General features: G+C 39.0%; 1 protein-coding gene across 10 annotated transcripts in view; it reads right to left on the reverse strand.

Annotated features, from left to right (window-relative positions):
- The window catches only part of SGCE (sarcoglycan epsilon), a 69686-nt gene extending 51729 nt beyond the window's left edge, over positions 1-17957 (reverse strand). For 2 of the 10 annotated variants that reach the window (XM_019825481.3, XM_045052386.1), the window contains exon 1: positions 17771-17955. In XM_019825481.3, coding sequence (XP_019681040.1) covers positions 17771-17879 — 109 coding nt within the window. In that variant the 5' untranslated portion in view covers positions 17880-17955. Of the gene's footprint in view, positions 1-861; positions 970-17770 lie in introns of all 10 variants that reach the window. The other 8 variants (XM_019825480.3, XM_011280390.4, XM_019825477.3 and 5 more) reach the window with 7 other exon arrangements.
- Positions 17958-18108: the final 151 nt, after the last annotated feature.

Genomic DNA, 18108 nt, shown 5'->3' on the forward strand with positions numbered 1-18108 from the left:
GACACTTTGGTTGCCCCAAAGTCATGGAAACCAGGCTACATGCAAACATGCAGGAGCACATATAGCCAAAATTGTGTATGTGCATATGTGTGGTTGGGGTGGGGGGTGGTGGGCAGAGATCTTAAAGGCAAATAATCAAGAAATGTTAAGTGAAAGCTTATGATGATAATCAGCATTTTGAAAACAACTCATCTTTTGGTTATTAAGTAAGTCTTTTTCTCCCTGATGAAATGCATTATTTCAAAGGTCCTGGCATATTGCTAATGGACACATTTATGATAGGGAAGAAAAAATTTAGGAAAAAAAAATCATCCAAGGGTCAGGTCATCTTTCCAATAGAAAGTAAGTGCCATCTAATTATTTAATAGCAAAACATATCAATTTGGTTTTGCAACAACAAAAAAATCAGTCAAAAAACCATCCACAATTAGCCAAAATATTTTATGACCATTTTTCTAAGGTTGAATAAATACTGTTTTTAAAATGATTTATGTTAAATGTGCTTCTTAATGTTTTTCAATGTTGTAAATAAATTGTTATAATAACCACACTGGGACAATTTTTATAAGTGGCAAGGTAATGACTGGATAAGGGTCACAATAGGTTAAAAACAAGAATTATTTTTAGTTAAAAAAAAAGGCAAACTACAGCAAAGGAAAAAAAATTTAGAAAATAATGGATTAAGAACATAGAGGATCAGAAGTTTTAGAAGATTAGGAAAACAAAATCTGATTTTTTTCAGACTGACTTACCAAAAAAAAAAAAAAAAATCCACACATGACTAAAAAAGCAAATGGGATACTGGAAGCGAACATTTAATTTACCCCCCAAAGGGGATTTAGATTTACCACCTAAACTCACCATCTTTCTTCCCACCAGTCATTTTTCTGCTGAAAATATAATTGTTGGCCTGTTTGGTCTTCCAGTTAACTGTTCCATTTATGCCATCAGCACAGCTTAATAAAAAAGCTTTTCAGAATAAAACAAATGCACAAAAAATGAAATTAATGTCACATTAAAATGACTATCACAGATCAGCTACTATTAACTGGGATTAGATTCCTTTCCGCCCACTAGCTGTTTAATTCCATTTACTAAATATTTGTTGTGTGTCACTACAAGGAATATGTAAGGATATAAGGTTAACAAGATACAGGTTCTGCAACTCAACAAGTCCACAATCTTCAGGGATTGATCATTCATGTACACAAATATGAATGAAATATATATGCATATAATCATTACACATATACAGAGTGGTAGAGAGAGAAGTACTACAAAACCCTCAGGGGGGAGCCATAATCCTTGGATAGGGGTGCTATGATAAGTTTAAAGTATGTTTTACATTTTACAGTTGAGGGGGCGCCTGGGTGGCTCAGTCAGTTAAGCGTCCCACCCTTGGTGTCAGCTCAGGTCATGATCTCACGGTTTTGTGGGTTCAAGCCCCACACTGGGCCTGTGCAGCTGCCAGCACAGAGCCTGCCTGGGATTCTCTCTCTCTCCCTCTTTCTCTGCTCCTCCCCCACTCACACTGCAAAAGCTCTTTCTCTCAAAATAAATAAACATTAAAAAAAAAAAAGAAATTTTACAGTTGAGTTTTGGAAACATTACATTGGCAGAAATGAGCAGAATTGGGATTAGGGGCTAATAAATAGGAGGCTATCTCTGGAGTGCAGGGTAGCAGTGAGCCCATAAATCAGTGGTTGAAGCAAAAGGAAAATAAAGCTGGGGCCAGTTACACGACATCATGCAGATAATACTGACAAAGTTTTCAAATTGCCGCATGTGGGTTAGTTAAAAGGGGAGTCAAAGATGGTTTTGACTTTTTGAACCAGAATGACACAAAATAGTGATACATTAGGAATCCCCCCAAAAGGAGTCAGTTTTAGGAGGAAGATGATAAATTTAATTTGAGATATATTAAGTCCAGGGTATCACTTGGAATATCCAGGTGAAACCGTCTAAGAGAAAGATCGAAATAGAACTCTGGTTCGTAAGAGAACTTAATGGGGTTTCAGATACAGATTGGAAATTCATCCCCAGAGGAATGATTATTGAAGCCAAAACCCCAGCATAATTCTTTAAAGAGACCATGCTCCCAGGTCACATGCACTAGGCACCCTCATATACCAGGTGATCTGGAGAAGATACACCTTCGTGTTTTTGAGCCATTCATCTATTCTATTTCCCATCATCGAACCACCACTCTTACTGCTTACTCTCCCTCATTTTTCATCCTTACCTTTTTTTTTTTTTTTTAACGTTTATTTATTTTTGAGACAGGGAGAGACAGCATGAACGGGGGAGGGTCAGAGCAAGAGGGAGACACAGAATCTGAAACAGGCTTCAGGCTCTGAGCTGTCAGCACAGAGCCTGATGCGGGGCTCGAACTCACGGACCGCGAGATCATGACCTGAGCCGAAGTCGGATGCTTAACCGACTGAGCCACCCAGGCGCCCCTCATCCTTACCTTTTAGACATAATATTCGGGTACGATTTTCCTAACTACAACATTGGGTCTCCAATACATTCTCCCTTCCTCTAACCATCTCAGGTATGTTCCCTCTGGGTTCAGCTCAGTCCAGGAATCCCCCCAGGGTATACCCTACAATTTTGTCCTAGCTTCTGGAGCTGAAATATAGCAAGAAGGAACGCACAAAGAAGTGGCAGGGACAGCAAAGGCAGAAGAACATGGTAATAAATACATTTATATAGCAAGCACAGAGGATGATTCAGCAAAGAGCAGCAGAGGCAGTCAGAGAGGTTGGACAACTGAGCCTGAAGTGTCACATATGTCAACACAAGAGATATCAAGGAGACTGGAATCAACATCCTCACATACTGCAAAAAGGTCAAAGAGAATGAGAGTTTAGAAAAGACTGCTAGCCTGTGTAAAATGAGAAGTTACCGGGGACTCCTTGAAAGTGGAGTTGCAACAAAGTGACAAGAATAGAAACCAAACCGCAAAAGGTCAAGATATAGATGCAGCAAATATAGTTAATCTTAAGAACATTGGCAGGGATAGGGGAGCAAAGAGATTAAATGATATGATAGATAGACGGCAACATAGCAAGGCGGAGAGAGGGCAGGTTATCTGAGTGTGGGAAAACAGATTTTGTTTAGCTCGGGAAAAGACGCAAGGAGACAGGCAGACTAAAGGTAAAGAAAGGGAGAAAACCTGATGAGACACAATGCAAGAGAAACTAGAATGGGCGAAACCAGCATTTACAAGTAAAGAAAATACCTCACGAATCAGAAACTAAGGACAAGTGAAGATAAAAACATCAGCAGGAGTACAGGAAGCTTCATGTTGAAAGGGGTTCCTCACCCTAAGAGATGAAATGTGTATTTCCTTTTTAAACGGAATTTTGAATAAAATTCTGAACTTTAATTAAATGATGAGAAATACTGAGTTCCCTTCCAAAATGGAAAAAAAGAATACAATTCAACACCCAAGTTATTAAAAACTAACAAAGAGGCAAACAAAACCTCAGGTGAACATTTCAGTGATGCCTGCAGGTGGAAATCAAAGGCCCTAGCACCCCAAGCAAATAAATGACTTGATGGGTATTTAATTTTTAAAATATGCAAACTTAAGTGTACTAATTTTATATCTACTGAAAGACCAATCTTCTGGATGATCCTTCTAAGAAATGGTTGATTTGCTTAATAACTGAAGTTATGTCCTTTTATTTATTTTTATTTTTTTTTAGGCAGGCTTCACGCCCAGCACAGAGCCCAATGCGGGGCTTGAACTCATGACCCTGAGATCAAGACCTGAGCTGAGATCAAGAGTCAGACCTTTACCTGACCCTGCCACCCAGGAGTCCCAAATTGTTTCCTTTTAAATCTAGGTGAAAAACACAGTCGTTACTCCCTAAATAATTTAAGCTAAAATAGGATCAGAAATGTCCATGGCCTCTTGTGGCCAAATATCTCCCCTACCCCCACTGCATTCTCTTGATCACTGGGTTCCAAAGACTACATTCTGGTCACAGAAGAATCATTTGGGCAACTCTCTAAAAATACATATTCATACCCCAAAAAATTCGTAACAAAACAATGTTTTAAGCACATATTCATAACTCCAACGTGGAGAGTGTAGGTACGTGGGTTACACAGTTTTATCAGGTAATTCTCATACAAAATATGAACTCTAGAAGACTGAGAGAAAACCTACAAAACCCAAGGGTATATAGGATATTCACTGAGTCACATCATATGTGCCAAATGTAAGGCTGACCATAGAACTGAAAACTACCTCCACTTTCCCATGGATTGGAGAGTTACCATAAAGAACAGTTTGGAGTGAATGGGTCAGTTAAGCGTCTGACTTCACCTCAGGTCATGATCTCACAGTTGATGAGTGTGAGGGCTGTCTGCTGTCAGTGCTGAGCCTGCTTTGGATGCTCTGTCCCTCTCCCTCTCTGCCCCTCCCCTGCTCACTCATGCTCTCTCTCTCAAAAATAAATTAGCATTAAAAAATTTTTTTTTAAAAAGAATGGCTTGAATATCCAGACAGCACCCCTTTTGTTCCCTCCTTTATTCTAGCCCAGTAGTTCTCAGACTATGTATGCATAAGAATTGTTATTCAGTAAGGGAAGGGAAACAAAAATAACATAAAAACAGGGAGGGGGACAAAACATGAAAGACTCTTAAATACAGAGAACAAACAGAGTTACTGGAGGGGTTCTAGGAGAGGGGATGGGCTAAATGGGTAAGGGGCATTAAGGAATCTACTTCTGAAATCATTGTTGGATTACATGCTAACTAACTTGGATGTAAGTTAAAAAAATTTAAAATACAAAAAAAAAAAAAAAGAATTGTTCAGGGTTATACACACAAAACTACATATATTGTACTTTATGGGTGATTTAAAGAATTTACTAAGATAACTTAAATCTATGGGATTTTTTTTTTTCTTCCACTCTGTCATGTCCTTGCCAGGTGAACAAATTATCATTGCTCATACGTTCTAGGTCCTATATAAGGGTAGTCCAGTTGGCTTTTACAAGATTCAAAAGACAAATTTGATTGGTGCCTCAGTCATTAAAAAATAGAAGCAGTGTAAGAGTTTAAACACATTCCACCAGCATCATTCTATTTTAAAGCCAGCATTGCTTTGAGCATATTCATTTTTTTTTAAAAGTTCAGAGTAATCCATGTAAAGTTCCACTCTGACCACAGAAGACAGTAGTCCAATAAATCTAAATAAAAAGACAACTTTTATATGACTCTACTCGCCAGAGAGTGTCACTAAAGGCAAGACACAACACCACGGATGGTGTGCCTGCTTCCACATTCAAGTCTCACACCTTGAGGAAGAAATCTCAATAACATGGAAATAACTATTTGTTTTTAATTGTGTGTCCAAGACCATGGATCCAGTTGACTAGCTTCTTGTATAGAAAATTACTATAATCTGTGCAATGACAAATGCAGATATTCGCTGAAAAAAGCTACCATTTTAAAGTTTGATTTTTGTTAGAAAAGGACCAAAGCATTTCTTTTTCTGTGAGAACAAATTTCCTTAGTTAACATGGGAAAACACAACTCAATTTAAGAATATTTACTCTATACATAACTTATCAAGATTAAATCTAATATGCAAAAAAATTTCAACCTGTATGGACCGGTTCTTGGACTCTTTCCAAAGATAACAGAGCATCCTCAGAAATCTTGAAAGAAACTCCACTGTGCTCACTAGGTTCATGATAATCTCGGCAACAATTGTACCTGGATGTGAGTTTTGCTCTGATGCATAAACACAAAAGCAAAGAATAACATGCTTACTGCGTTTACACTGCCCAAACTAAGAAGACATTCACGTGATTAGCTGGCATACACAATTTAACCAATTCCTCAACAGCTCTCTCTCAAAAATCATCAGTCTGAATTAATCCAAAGGTGGCTGGCATGCCCTTAAATTCCCTTGAAACTATATAATACTTAAAGTTCGCCTTAAGATTCCATGATTTATTCTGAGTCTTGTAGCACCGTGACTGACTACATTTCATCTGGCCTGGAGCAAGCACTCTCCAAAGAGACATTACTCTTTCCCAAACCTGAATAATTTGCGGACTTGAGGAGGTGGGGTTTGTTATTTAATAAAAGCAATTGAAGAGCTGTGAATGGTGACTGATTGCTGATGAGCTAATCAGAATGTCAAGGGAAAGAAATAATAAATAACGATTTACTCTGCCATTGCTGTCCAAGTAAACAGCAGGGAATGCCAAATGAAATTTAATCTGATTAACACACTCACCTTAGAACCAAACTGTCATGTCTTTCTCTGTCCACTGTCTCCTCTGTCTCTTTTCATATTTCACTTGAAGGGGGCACAGACTTTGTTTTCATAAACTAGATAGATAGCTCATGTCCCTGACATCTGTCTGCTTTCCCCACGTTGCTATGCTGCTTCCTGGCCCTCTATATCTTTTCTTCCCTTCCTTTATTCAACATCCTTAATACTTTTAAAATTGTCTCTTATATTAAGATGTTTTCATATTCTTCTCTCTAGAAATGTGCATTGACATTATCATTAGCTACTGCGTTTTGAATAATAAGTGAGCGGCACTACACTAAGAGTTTATACATATTAACTGATAATCATTACATTATCAACTATGGGAAGTAGGTATTTTTAGTTCCATTTTTCACTGAGGATAAAAAGACTTGGGAAATTATGGAACATACCCTGGATCATAAGTTTACTAAGTGGCAGAGTTGGACTTTGAACTTATTTCTTGGCTTACTGCAAAGTCCGTATCATCTACTCCATCAATACTAACCCCAAATGGTTAAATGGAAAAGCAATTTATAAACTACATACTTTTAAATGTATTTTGAAATATTATTACTAGTACATCATCTTCAACTTATTTTTCTTTCTAGAAAAAGTAAGTTTCCCTTGACTGCTGGATTAGAAATAACTAGCAATGAGGCAATGCCCATAAAAATTAATTCCATGCATTATGTGCATGATTGCACACATGGGCATGCATGCACACACACACACACACACACACACAAGATTCATTAAAAGAGGAAAATTAAAAAGTTGGAAACTATGGGGGAAAAAGGCTTTGCTGAGAAGGACTATCCACTCCAACCTCAGGAAAAGATCCTCTAAAGAGAAGTGTAACAGCAGGATTTTAAACCTAGGAATGCCAAAATAAGAAGCCTCCAAACTTTGTTAAAATAGGAGTCCAGCAGGGCAAAACATAAGTAATTATCAAATATGTTTGAAAATTATTTGAATTTTATAATTTTAGCATAAGCAAGGTAAGATACTAGTCTTTGGAGTAAAATAAAGTTGGAATACAGAAAGGTAGTGTTTTGTATCAGAGTCTCTGAAGGTAAGAGTGGGTTGAAATCCCGGTTTTTGTCCACTGAGCAAGTTATGCAATATCTCTGTACCTCAGTCTCCTCATCTGGTAGGGACAGTATAGTGCCCGCTTCATAAGGATGTTGTTAGTATTGAACAATACATTTAAAACCCTCAAAAGAGTGCTGTGCACATAATGATGTTCTCAGAAAAATGTGAGCTATTATTACATTTAATCTTCAACTAATATGGAGGAAATCTTATTTTTTTTTAATTTGTTTAAAGTTTATTTTTGAGAGAGAGTGAGACACAGAGCAGGAGTCGGGGAGGGGCAGAGACAGAGGGAGACACAGGATCCAAAGCAGGCTCCAGGCTCTGAGCTCAGCAGAGAGCCTGACGCAGGGCTCAAACTCACAGCTGTGAGATCATGACCTGAGCCGAAGTCAGCGCTCAACCGACTGAGCCACCTAGGCGCAGTGAAGGAAATTTTGGATGCCTTTAAACGTGATTTCTTAAAAAGTAGACACTTAAATGAAAAAAAAAATGTGACAAATGGCATTCCAGACTTAAGCTTCTCTTTTTTGTTCTCATGGTCATAAGACACATAAAAAGTGATATTTCTAGAGCTGCATGTAGTAAATGCTGGAGGCTGCTGATGAGCAGAGCCAACAGCCCAGGGGCTCCAATGACCCCCCAACTCCACGTGGCCTCCCAGAGGACTAAGATGATGGCATTGGCCATGGTATGATGGACGAGAGCTGTAGCCTAATCCTTCAGAGGAAAGCCAGATGTAATTAGAAGCGAGTTCTACTGATACGTGCTAGCTCTGACTCTCATAAACTCTTAGGTGTTTTGTTTTGTTTTGTTTTTCTGAGCAAATAATACAACAGAAGCAAAGTCTGCACAGGCACAAGAATCAACTTTGCATCATACATATCAAAATTGGGGCGAAAATTAAATACCCAATAAAAGAAGTGTTGATTTGATAGAATAATGGAGAAGGGACAGTTGTCCACTTCTCTTAGTAGTTTTACTCCTTTGCTCAAATAGCCTGACCAAAGCACATACTGGGTTTCCACTGCCCGGAAACAGGACTATCTGTGTTCCATCTCAGAAACGTTAGATGGATAAGGAGCACCAGTGGGACCCTTAACAAAAGGGATGCATAATAAATGCACTAGTTATATGCACCATTATAATTTAATGTCCTGATCTACAAAATGTTGGATTATTTTGAAATTAATAAAATTAGCGAAAGGCAGAATACAAAATAGTATGTAGGCTATGTGAAATCTAGTGTAATAGTGCAATCTAGTGGAAAAGGATTAAAAGGCAGAGTGTAAGAGCTACCAGGTTAGGGAAGTCAAACTGTCAGGAAAATGCTGTTAAAAACACAAAAAGTACAATGCTTACAAGATTTTCCAATTAAGAAACCTCTGAAAGAGAAAGACTCTCGTATCAGTTGTTTACTTGGAACTGTCATTACTTTTCTTTATTGTACAAGCCCTGTATCGCCATTGCAACGTATTCAAATAGTATAACCAGGAGGGTATAAAAAATCAAAATCCCCTCTCCCCTATCTGTGGCCTCCCTCCAGTGCCTAGGGCATCCATTCCCAAAGGGCTTTACACCTTTTCACATCTATGCATATACAGACGTACGTTTGTGCACATACACACGTGCATATACACACTGTACTCTTTTTCACATAATGTGATCACACTGTCTTCCTTTAGCATAGATCTTGAATGTGTTTACGTGACATCACATCTGAAGGCTGCATAGATAGCTTTATGCCGGTGCGGCTCAATCATAATTTACGCATCAGCACCTCGCACTCAGCCGTCCAAACTAGAACTCCTGATCTTTCCTTTAATGCCTGGGCCTCTTACCGTGTTCCTCATCCCATGAATGGCACCCCCATTCATCCTCCTAAATATGACAGAAATCTAGAAATCGTCCCTGACATCTCCTCCTGCTGATCCCCGTGGCCAATTCAATCCACGACCCACTCCCGTTGCTATTTACTCCTCAAAGTGTCCCTCCCAGCTTCATCCCCCATAGCCACACCAGCTCAGGAGGTCTCCAACTCCAGCCTGGATTACAAAAGTAGCCTTGGAAGGAGTGTGCTGCAAGCCGTTCTGACCCCTCCAACCCCTTCTTCACAAAGCAGCCAAAATGCTCTTTGTGAAATGCAAATCTGATCGTGTCCTGCTTAAACCCCTCCGAAGACTTCCCCTAGGTTTTAGGCTGAAGATTACACTCTTAAATGCGGTCTAACAGGTCCTGCAAACTCTGCTCCTTGACCTGCTAGCTCGCCTCCTTTTGCGTTGGGCTCCCTCTTCTCAGTCAGCTCCAACTCCTCTGGACTTCTTCCAGCACCTTTTATTTGCCAAGTCAACCTGCCCCAGGGCCTCTACAGAGCTCTTCTTTTACCTCAAATACACCTTTCCTCTTCACCTCACTAACATTTACTCACCCTTCAGATCTGAATACTTCCTCAGAGAAGCCTTCCTTAATCCCCCTGCCTGGCTAAATCCGTTACTTAGAAATTCTAGTAGTGTTTGTAGCACTTATCACAGATCGAAGGGCACATTTATATGTGTGATTATTTGATTTATCTCTGTCAGCCCCACTAGTGTAAAAGATCCTTAATGGTTGGGACCCTATAATCCCCAGCATCTCAGAGGGGACTCAAAACCAGTTGACACCCCCAGAAAATAAATAAATAAAAGAATTTTTAGTAAAGATGACCACTCCTTTTTCTAATTTTTCATTATTGCTATCAACCCTACAATAAACATCCTTATACTTTTACTTTTGAGCACTTTCACAAGTGTACCTATAAGCTAAACTCTTAGAAGTGAAACAGCCAGATAAAAAATAACCTTTCAGATTTTGATAAGCACATGTAGCAACCTGTTCTGTTTCCACTTCTGCAGTACCGGCCTTTGATTAGTATCAACTCTATAGCTAGAGAAAATGACAAATGTTAAAGGTGCTACACTGATTAACTATTTCATAAGAGAGAAAAACCAGCATTATTTAACCACATGTCTTACCAATTTGCTAAGGAGGGAAAAAAAAGGAAGAAAGAAACAGAGAAAAACCCCAAAAGAACATTGGGGCTATTTTTTTCTTTTCTCCTGCATTCCAAGGTAAAAGATCAACTTTACATCTATGACTCTTGCTGAAGAAACTGGAAGCTAAAATATTTCACTTTAACTACTATAGGAAAATTAACTGTGATCTCTCCTTTCAAATTCACAATAAACCCCAAATCTCCATAATAATCAGAGTGGTGACCAGATGAATGAGTGAAACACTGAAGAATGGGGAAGAATTTACACCAGGGCTGCCTAACTCCTAAGCATTTTTGAAATGAACAGCTTCATTTGTCAGAAAAGAAAGTCTTCCTTCCGAAGTCACAACAGATGCCCTGGCAATTCCCGGGGTACAGAATGCTGAGGATCTATTCTAAAAATCTGATTAGTCCAAGGCAATTAAGTAGAAAGGGAGACATGCTAAAGATGAGCGCTCTGTAAGCAATAAAGCACATTTAAACCGCTATTGCATACATATTGCATAACGATTCTCAGATGAAGATCAAAAAAAAAAAAAATTCTACCCAAGTGACTCTAGAAGAAAGCAGCACTTTAGCTTTACCCACATTATTTTTCTCCAGGAACATGACATTAATAATCATGCCAACAACTGAGTGTGTTGAGACTACCTATTTATTTCCTGAGACAACTTCTTCAACTTTTAAAATTTAACTTTGAGGATTATTTACTTCCGCGGCGCAGGAGCGATCACTGCATTCAAGGAATCGCAAATAGCCGCCCGTGGGTCAGGTGAACGACCGTTGACAAGCCAGAAGCTCATCTCTGAGCATTTCTCTCTCAGAAATATGAGCTCAGCACAGGACCGCCTGTGGCATCTTCAACAACTGGGAAGTGAGCCATTACAAGTTGCCCTGTGCCTTATTACAATCCCACAAAAGTGCATGGCACTTTTATAAAAGATACAGAAAATAAGAACAAACTTGTTTAACATGAAAAATATACTTAACACAGTCAGTTAGAGTGACCATGGTTCTGATCTAACAATTGGAGTGAGAAAGTTCTGGCTATGGGGCTGGGGGTGCTGGGGAGAGACAGGAGTGAAAAAAGTAGGAAAAAGTTGGTTTAAAAAGATGACTGAAGGATATTTTCTTCTTTCTTTACATCGCTCATCACAGTCACCCTTAGTTTTCAAGGCTCTGGAGCATAAAAATAGTTTCCATGGAGTCAGATGTATTACAGGTTATCATGCCTCAGAAGGGAGGGGGGTCCTGTGTGCATACTCTATAAATTAATTTTGAGCAATCAGGTTTTCAAAGTTAGATATGGTAATCAAAATAAACGATCAACAGGCAGATGGACAGGAAAGAAAAATCTGCCACAAGACATGTTCGAGACACTGAGAGTGTGCTCCTGAGATGGCCAGAATCCAGGCTAACCTGAAATGGAGAGAAGTTAAAAGGCCACAGGGTAGGAAATTACTTTTGATTGAAAGGTTTTATTTTCAATTGAAAAGCTAAAAATTATAACTAAGTCTTGCAAGGTCATATAAGAGGGGTGAAAACTGCGGAAGGGACAACTGCCCCCCATTTCCCCCAGGGTAAGAGGATCCAGCAGCCAAGGGCTTAGCTGTCCTGCACCAGCAGCCAATGGCGGTTGCTCCCCCTTAACCCTGGGCTCCCCATCATCCATGGCCACTCTGCCCGGGAAGCCAGCTCCCAGCCAGCAAGAAACACCAGGAAAGGAATAACTATAGGAAACAAGTTAAGGTCAGAACCCTTTGCAGGGGGAAATAAAAAGGGCACAAATAAACAAACAAACAAACCCTTTAATTCTCTTCTCAGATATTCAAGTTTGAAATACAATGAAAGGGGAGGAAGGAATGTGTTAAACTGCCCTGTTTCAGCTACTTTCCAGTTGTAAGAGATCAACTTGCAACACAGAGGATTATTCTTTTCAGACAGTTTATCAGAAAAAAATAAAATGTTTCCATCACAAGTATCTCTGCTGCCCTACGCAAAAATGTTAGCATGGCCTTCAGATTAAATATTCACTGAAACAAAGGTGAATAGTTCTGAGATTTTAAAAGAAGAGACCAAGTAAAGGTGTTGATTCCCTGGCTGAGCTGCACTGTTAGAAAGGTCTGGAGTTGAAATCCAGCTCTACTTTTCATCCACTGATGCTAGTTCTGTTTTCCGAAACAAACAGAAAAGAGTTCATGTCTACTTTTAGTCAAGCTAAACATTTCCAGACCCTTTGAGGATACCTCCTGTGACAGGATTGCCAGACCCCTCATCATCCCCACGGACTGTTCTGGAAGTTGTCTAATTTGTCAACGTCTCTCTTTAAATGTGACAGCCAGAAATGGACGCAATACTACAGATGTGGTTAATTAGAGTGGGGTACTATTAGTTTTTGTGACATATGGACACTATACTGTTATCAGAATCTAAATTTGATTTTTTTTCTCTTTTACAGAGACATCATGATGCTGGTTCATATTAACCTTTTTCCTCAAAGATTGCCACCGCATTAAGTCACCTTCTTCCTTATACACTGATGAATTATGGTGCATTTACTGCTATTAAGTATCTTTTCACATAACATCGCAGCCTATTGAAACCACATTAAACTCTAAATTCTTGTTATCTACTTGTAACAGCTCCCCCTTTTCAAGTCATTCCTGGATTTTAAAGCAAGCATCCTAGATCTTCATCAAAGTCATTCATAAAAATGCTGGAAAAACAAAAAACCCAGGGCAAAGGGTTAGATCTTTCTCCAGGGACCACTCTTGCACCCAAACCCAGTACCCCACACACCTGGAGGGTGCTAGTTCAGCCCGTCTCATGCCCACAAAGCAATCCCGCTAGTCAACACACCATCTCACCCACAAGAGCATCTCAAGCCTTAACAAATGCTTTGCTGAAAGTAAGATTCACTTATGTTTCAAAACAACGTGTAAAAAAACTATACATATTAAAATTATAGTCTTTGAAAACTACATATGCACACAGAACAAAGACTAAAAGGAAAGGAGCCTCAATGGAAATGTCTGTTCAGGCGTCAGACTGTGGAGACTGTTTTTTATTCAATACTGTGTTTACTATAGTTACATTGTTTAAAAAATTGAAGACACCAGGAATTCTTCTTAGAGAGAATGTTGCTTGGAGGCAGTTCATGTAAAACAGCTTTAAGAGACTTGAGACTCTATCTGATCCTACCAACTTGAAAACCCCAATCAAAAAATATTCAGTTAAAAAGACTTGTTGATCCTTAGGAACACTAGCTTCTTTTTTTTTTTTTTAATTTTGCTTTCCTGTTTTTGGCATAATATTTCTGGAAATCAGAGAGATAGCAAACCAGAGAACAGTATTCTAAAGTTTAGAAAAAGCCTGGATGGGGTATATATATAAGTGTGTGTGTGTGTGTGTGTGTGTGTGTGTGTGTGTGAGAGAGAGAGAGAGAGAGAGAGAGAGAGAGACAGAGAGACAGAGAGAGAGAGAGGCAGACAGAGACAGAGACAGAGAGACAGAGAGTGAGTGACTCAGTCTGTTCATGTCTGTCTGTCTGTTATGTCTGTCTCTTTATCTATGCTGGAGAAGTTCAAAAGGATGAAAAGGAAAAAAAAAAGTCACCATGTTTAATAGTTCTGTGAAGATTTGGACTAAAACAGACCTCCAGCCCAAGAATCTCTAATGGACACATAAACTCATATCATCTATTCACCTAGAGTCCTCTTTTACACTAAGAGCAGGAAATAAGATCAGCAGTAGGATTTGCACTTTGGTGTTTAGAGCTGAGGCAAGGGTAAGGTTTAAGAAAAGGAGTCAGTAAGAGTAAGTGTACAGTTATCAAAAAAGAAAAAGAAATAAAGTGGCTGGTTATTTTGGAGAAAATATCCATAAATCCTGCCCTTATTGGAATCCCAAACAATCTGAATATTTGATGGAGAATTTTTTAACATGTCAGGGTGTCTTTACTGCCTCAGCATTTGTTTAGAGCATGGTTTTCTCAGTGGAAAACCAGCGTTAGAAACTGAATACATGTTACCCTTATCTGTTTGAGATGGTCTCTCACTAGGTTTCTCTGGTGCTGTCTCTTGCTATTTTTAATGTCTGAGAGCAAGACAAGTGAATATTCCACTTTGCTTAGAAATACAATTTGTCCATTGTCCTAGAAGCTAAGCTAAATACATCAGGTAAACCAACAGCTTTTAGATTTATGGAAAACCCTTATAATAAAGAGGTAAGATGAGCAAATACTAAGTCCAGTTGACAACTGAAAATTTTACTTTGCTTAGAAATAAATTTTGTCTACCACCCTAAAAGTGAAGCCAAAAGTATCTGGTAAATCAGCATGTTCACAGATCTATAGCAAATTTTCATTTAAAATACATAAAATGTCCAACTAGAAAGTCTAGTTATTATTTGACAAGTGAAAATTCCACTTTGTTTTGAAATACAATTTTCCCGCCACCCTAGAAATTAGGCTAAATACTTAAGGTAAGTCAACAGTTTCACAGATGGAAAATTGTCATAAAATAGGTTAAATGTCCAAAGAGAAGTCTAGCTAGTATTTGACAAGGGAAAATGCTACTTTGTTTTGAAATATAATTTTCCCATTGCACTAGAAGTTAAATACAGGTGGTCAATCAACAGCTTCATGGATCCACAGCAAATGCTCATCAAAATGAATTAAAATGTCCAAATATAATGCCCAGTTATTATTTGATAAAATAAATATGCTCAGTAACACCTTTTTTTTTGCTTTACATGTAACCGTGTGCAAAATGGGTAAGAAATAGTCAACACTGAGAATATCTGAGAAAATCCAAAATTCACTTAGGAATAATAAATGTCAAAAAGTGTTTTAAATTCTTGTCTATTAATTGGAGGGAGGCTAATGTTTTGTAAGATAACACAAATGTTATCTAAGGTATTTGTCAATGTTACATTTTTGTATTTATTTTTAATATTGTTTTGCTGTTTCAGATTTGAAAAGTCTTATCATAATTACTTATCAATGTTGTTTTTTTTTGCTCAGAAAAGTATTTCTAAGCAAAATAAAAATTATTTAATATGAAGAGAAATAAAAAACATAAGGAAACACACCAAAATGATAACTATGTGTATGTTACAATAGTGAGATTAGAGGAAATTATCAGTTATCCAGTTTTAAATATTTATGTACTAACGTTGTTCATTTAAATTTTAATTAGAAAAAGCAATTAATATTATTTCCTTTAAAAAATCTCTGTAAATTTAATGTTGTTTAACAGTTAGGTCTCTTTGGAAAGAAAATAATGAAGGAAAATTAATTTGATCTGATTTTTAATTTTTAGGAATCATACATATGTAGCTCTATGAGAAATATATGTTATTTTGGTACATGTAAATGCATAAAGAAAGTCTGAAAAAGTAAACTACATAATGTGTATGGGGATTAGCTTAGGATGAAGAAGTTACAGGTGATCTTGATTTTCTTCTTGATTTTTTTCCCAGTTTTCTGTAGTTTTATTCTCCTGAATTTTGCACAGTGAATAAAAATTCAGTATGATAAAAAATAATACTAAAGATGTTTTTATACAAAAAAATTCTGGTTAACATTTTGAAATAAAAAATGAAATTGGTTCAAAGTTATTCAAACTTTAAAAGTCTTGGGATAGATTTTTAAACTTTTATTTTCCCTACCATCTATCCTGGTTTTTAATCTCACTTTTTAGATAAAGAATATCTATCAGTTAACAAATAGGCAAACTAAATTTTCTAGATTGAAAAAAACATCTAAGGGGTTGACAGTTCGGCAGTCAGAATGGTACTCTGACAAACATAAGACATCCTAAAATTTTATCTTGCAGAAAAGGATGAACATCTTAAGATTAAAGGCACTTATAAAAAGTATAATTGTGTTCACCCAACTTCCTAGAAAAACATCTTCCACTGTTGGAAATTTTCACTTCATTCATTCATAGATCTGATGCTTAACATTTTATTTCTGATAAAAAGTAAAATCCCAGTAATTGTGTTCCACTTTTGTTTATTCCTAGAAAAGCTAACTTTAATTGCGATCCCTGACACGCTGTCACGTACAATGGGTCGAATTCTTATTTATCCTATATGTATAAATAATCTGTAGCAATGTTATTAAAATATACTCAATTTTAGCCTTTAAATACAAATGTGGTCATCCGCATTTCAGAAACCTCACTCAGCTGTAGACAACTGGCTTTCCATTTTAACTTAAACTTCTTTTTCTAAGATTATCAACAAATTGTCCTTTTTCTCAGACCCTGACACTTTGAGGCGCTTAAATGGAAATCCTCGTTATGGCTCTTTTTTTTTTTTTTTAAGCATCCTTCTTCATCAGTATTTCAGAGGTTTGCAACTCATTGCACTTTTATCTAAAGTAAAATATGTATATTTATATGCATAAATACACACAAACATTTGTGGCCGAATCTCAGCAACACGCTTGAAAGGATTAAACATGCGGTTACCGTGACTAAATGTATTCATTCACTCTACAAGACTTAGAAAAACGTAACGTTGCAGAGAGAGCTAGGTCTCTGTGTAAACCTTGTAATCACCACTAAAAGGCCATAGCTGGGAGCCTCCGAAGCCTCCAAGCACACTGGAGGCATCCACAGCTGTTTTTAATTGTTTTTGCTTTTCAAAATAGTGCACTTGGTGGGGCAAACGGAGCTGTTTGCAGCGTCTCTGGCCCCCAGCCGGGGTTAACCCTGACCTGAACGCCCTGTTTAGCTCCCAGCATTTCACGATTCTGCTTCCCTGCTCCGTAAAACCTAAGAAAAACGAGATTTCTGCCGCCAAGAAATGCTCTTAGGAGGAAGGAGAATTAGGTGTTTCAAATGCACATTTTTGTGTTCCCTCCCGATCGGATTCAAGGAAAGAAAAAAAAGGATGTTTATGTGGAAGGGGATGCAGCTTGACACCCATTTCCTATGGCTTGTCTCCGGGCCGCAGAGCCCCATTCGTGTGGTAACGACCCCCAGAAAAATGGGCAACAACCCCCAAGTCTTTGCTTCAGGGATGGGGAGAGGTCCACCACCAGGGCTGGTAATTAGGGGTAGGGGGTGCGGTGGGAATGGAAATTGGAGACAGAATTTCTGCGCGCTCTGGGCAGGGAGGGGCCCGCGGGGGCGCGGAGAAAAAGAAAAGGCCAGGGGTCAAGGCTGAGAAGGGACTCACAGGGCCCAGGAATTGGGGTGCGGGGTGTTCTGGACGAGGGGTGTCGTGAGGATGCGGGTAGAAAGAGGGGCTGGCGCCCAGAAAATGCCCCCAGGTACCCAAAACCCGGGCGGGGGATGGGGAGGCGGCGGCCTGTTGGCCCCAGGACCTCCCGTCGCGCGCGGGCCACTAACCTGTCAGCAAGAAGGTGCCAGTGGTCGCGGGGCTCATCCTGCGTGTCCCCCGACCCTGTCCCGTCCAAGCACAAGGGTCTCCCAGCTCCCACCACCGGGACAATTGCATTCTTGGCCTGACTAGGCCGGCCGTCCTCGATTCTCCCCTCCCCTCCCTTTCTTCTTTCCTCCCAGCTTGGCCAGTTCAGCATCAGCATCCTGCACCCCCTCCTTAATCCCGTACTCCCCCTAGCGGCGGGCCAGTGTAGCGTGGCCATCGCCCCCACCCCCATCCCCCAATCCCCCCCAACCCCCGCCCCCGCTCCCCTCCGCCCCCCTAACCCGCGGAGCACGCTGGG

This window comes from Felis catus, chromosome A2 (genome assembly GCF_018350175.1).
Source record: "Felis catus isolate Fca126 chromosome A2, F.catus_Fca126_mat1.0, whole genome shotgun sequence".
Taxonomy (NCBI): Eukaryota; Metazoa; Chordata; class Mammalia; order Carnivora; family Felidae; genus Felis; species Felis catus.